At 41.6% G+C, this 3,953-nt stretch overlaps 1 protein-coding gene across 1 annotated transcript; it reads left to right on the top strand.

The window, feature by feature from the left end:
* The first annotated feature begins 2,799 nt into the window (after positions 1-2,799).
* On the top strand, positions 2,800-3,249 carry LOC108678141 (repetitive proline-rich cell wall protein 1-like). The gene has a single exon (XM_018166492.1). It carries the CDS (start codon positions 2,800-2,802, stop codon positions 3,247-3,249), a length of 450 nt encoding a protein of 149 aa, XP_018021981.1.
* Positions 3,250-3,953: the final 704 nt, after the last annotated feature.

The following is a 3,953-nucleotide window of genomic DNA, read 5'->3' as shown; positions in this document are numbered from 1 at the left end:
GTTTGCACCAGCGTTTGCACCAGTGTTTGCACCAGTGTTTGCACCAGCGTTTGCACCAGCGTTTGCACCAGTGTTTGCACCAGCGTTTGCACCAGCGTTTGCACCAGTGTTTGCACCAGCGTTTTTTCTTGAACGCAGGATCGCAGTTCAACCAAACATCTATCGTTGAATCAAAGTTATATAAAACGTTGTTCCCTTAGCTTAGATAAACGTTAATTAAACGTTGTTTTGTTAGATAAACGCTAATTAAACGTAGTTTTGATAGATAAACGTTAATTTAACGTTTTTTTGTCGAAATAACGTTTAACTAACGTTATTGTGTTGAATTATCGTTGCTTAAACGTTGTTGCAACATTGAATGTCTGGTATAACTCAACCCTCTTCTTGACGTCGCAGGCATTGAGGCCTTACGCAGGAATTGAGCCCTCACGCAGGAATTGAGGCCTCATGCAGGCATTGTGGCCTCACGCAGGCATTGAGCCCTCACGCAGGCACTGAGGCCTCACGCAGGCATTGTGGCCTCACGTAGGCATTGAGGCCTCACGCAGGCATTGAGGCCTCACGCAGTAATTGAGGCCTCACGCAGGCATTGAGGCCTTACGCAGGCATTGAGGCCTCACGCAGGCATTGAGGCCTCACGCAGGCATTGAGGCCTCACACAGGCATTGAGGCCTCACGCAGGCATTTCGTTCGATTGGAATAAAGATTTTCTTCAATGAATGAAAGCCCTGAGGTTTGATTTATCTGAATAAATATAAATGATCAGAATGATTATCAGAATATAATTTAATTGAATAATTCAAATGATTATAAGATTTAATTCATAGATATTAACAACATAAACAGTGAGTAATCTGCACGAACTAATCAAATTTCCCGATAATTGTCGTAGACTAACAGTACTAGCTAAAAATTACCTGAAAAAGAACATCATTTGTGGTTCAATTATATAAATATACCTCTTTTTATAGGACTTACACTGATATATATCATCCAAAATATATAAAAGAAAAACTATTTTTGGTTGGATACTCTTCTATGCTTGCAAATTCTGACATTATCGAATAATTTATCATAGTTTTGTCAAGTTTAGTATTCATTATTATGTTTATTTATTCTGATATTTTCGAATATTTCTTTTCGTATAACAGAGAAAATATGTGAACAAAATACATGAAAATGAAATTATTTTAACCGTACATGTCATTGAGAACAAACTGCAGTACATCGTGCATCATTGATACGCTGCACTCCTGGTAAACCGGGCTACATAAGCCGGGTGAGATAGCCGGACCCTGGCCACCTCAACCGGACATGCCTGCTGCAGTGGGAGGCAGCAACAAGTACAGCAAGCAGCGAAAGCAGCAGCAACAACAACAGCAGCAGCAACANCGGCGCTTATTTCGCTACGGCAACCGGAACCTAATGCGGACATAGAGCTTCTAATTTACCCGGCCATAAGAACCTGGGGCGTCCGTGTGCCAGCGGCTGACAGGTCTTCGAATTTCGATAGGGTGTATTCGAGTGTGTTTAAGCCTGCTTGTTCTTAACCGTGGGATCACCGTCCATCCAAACATCTGACGGTGAAACAAAGTTATATTAAACGTTGTTTTGTTAGATAAACGTAAATTAAACGTTATTTTGTTATATAAACCGTAATTAAAAGTCGTTTTGTTATATAAACGTTAATTAAACGTTGTTTTGTTAGATAAACATTAATCAGACGTTGTTTTGTTAGATAAACGTTAATTAAACGTTTTTTTGTTAGTTAAACGTTAATTCAACGTTATTTTGTATAATCGAATCGTGATTTTGTGGGATCTTTTTTGTTGTGGAATTAACGTTACTTAATTGTTATTTCAAATGCCTGCATGAAGCACGCTGTTTGGTGAAATTAACGTTATATCAAACGTTGCTTTGCTAAATTAAAGTTGAATATAACGTTATTGTGTTGAATTAACGTTAATTAAACGCTATTTCTACGTTGAATGCCTGGTGCGGTCTATGTACACAAACAAGTCACTATGGACGTGTGAACTCAACCCTCTTATTGAAGTCGCAGGCGCTGAGGTCGCACGCAGGCTGCGTGTATTTCGTTCGATCAAAATGAAGATTTCCTTCAATGAATGAAAACCCTCGAGCTCGATTATCAGAATTTATTTAAATGATCAGAATGATCATCTGAATCTAACATGATTAAATAATTCAAATGATTATAAGATTTAATTTAGAATATATTTCCAATACTACAGTTGGTAATCTACACTGACTAGTCAATTTAATATATAATGTACCATCTGTAACATATAATGTACCACCTGGAAAATTAGTTGGGCAATAACAAATACATTATATTCTCTATATAATTATTTGGATGTATATACCCCTTTTCATAGATCTTTCTATACGCTGCACTCCTGGCAACGCGGGCAACGGATGAGCCGGGTAAGACAGCCGGGACTCGAGCCTCCTCAACCGGACATGCCAGCTGTAGCTTTAGTAAAAGCAACCACAGCAGCAGCAACAACAGTAACAGCAACTGCAGCAACAGCAGCAGCAGCAGCAACAGCAGCAGCAGCAGCAACAGCAGCAACAGCAGCAACAGCAGCAGCAGCAACAGCAGCAACAGCAGCAACTGCAGCAGCAGTTGAAGAAACAACAACAGCAACTCTCTCACCGACGTCCAACCCTCCGACGTCCAACCCTCCGACGTCCAACCCACCGACGTCCAACCCACCGACGTCCAACCCTCCGACGCCCAACCCTCCGACGTCCAATTCTCCGACGTTCAACCCTCCGATGTTCAACCCACCGACGTCCAACCCTCCGACGTCCAACCCTCCGACGTTCAACCCACCGACGTCCAAACCTCCGACGTTCAACCCTCCGACGTTCAACCCACCGACGTTCAACCCTCCGACGTTCAACCCACCGACGTCCAACCCACCGTCGTCCAACCCACTGACGTCCAACCCTCCGACGTTCAACCCACCAACGTCCAACCCTCCGACGTTCAACCCTCCGACGTTCAACCCACCGGCGTCCAACCCTCCGACGTCCAACCTTCTGACGTTCAACCCTCGGACGTTCAACCCACCGACGTCCAACCCTCCGACGTCCAACCAACCGACGTCCAACCCTTCGACGTCCAACCAACAGACGTCCAACCCTCCGACGTCCAACCAACCGACGTCCAACCCTCCGACGTCCAACCAACCGATGTCTAACCCACCAACGTTCCTTTATTAACGTTAAATAACCTGATTTTTCCACAACGCTCTAAGAGAACGTAATTAAAATGTTTATAGTAAAGAACAACAATTTAAATAGGCTTATTTTACCCAGTAAATAGAGCACATTATTGTACATAGAAGCATGTGTACTATTGTGCAGCTCGATTTGCATTAGGCGTATATATATTGCATGAAAATACCGCGACATGTAATGTATCTATTGGTATGAAAATAACGCGACATGTAATGTACATATTGGCATGAAAATAACGCGACGTAAAATTTGAATATTGAGTTGAAAAATAAGTATACAGACTATACATACACAAAATTGACCATTTGCATAGCTGAAGTTATTATAAATCGTACGTACGGTAGGTATGTATACGGCAGCGAAAACTTTAGACACACAAACAGTATAAACACACACGTAACGTCTATGTATAGAACGAACAGCAACTATATATAAACAAACAAAAATCGGAATGCCAAATGCGGCGGCGATGAATAAAATAAAGAAACAATATGAATACACTGAATATGGCACATTCACGATTATGCATGGTTGAACTATAAAAGGTTGACCCGCAAGAAGTTCAACTTTTCAGTGCATCTTTTTTATGACGTCACTGAAATTTCTGAAACGTAAACAGTCCCGTTCAGGGATTGTTGACCTAAAATTAACCTCCTCAAAATGACCCAAGAAACTTTAAAATTGCA

Source organism: Hyalella azteca, unplaced genomic scaffold, assembly GCF_000764305.2.
Source record: "Hyalella azteca isolate HAZT.00-mixed unplaced genomic scaffold, Hazt_2.0.2 contig7276, whole genome shotgun sequence".
NCBI lineage: Eukaryota > Metazoa > Arthropoda > Malacostraca > Amphipoda > Hyalellidae > Hyalella > Hyalella azteca.
This window is presented reverse-complemented; position numbering and strand designations above follow the sequence as displayed.

Coding starts and splice junctions, on each gene's coding strand:
- LOC108678141 (XM_018166492.1), top strand. CDS start 2,800: ATGTTCAACCCACCGACGTCCAACCCTCCGACGTCCAACCCTCCGACG.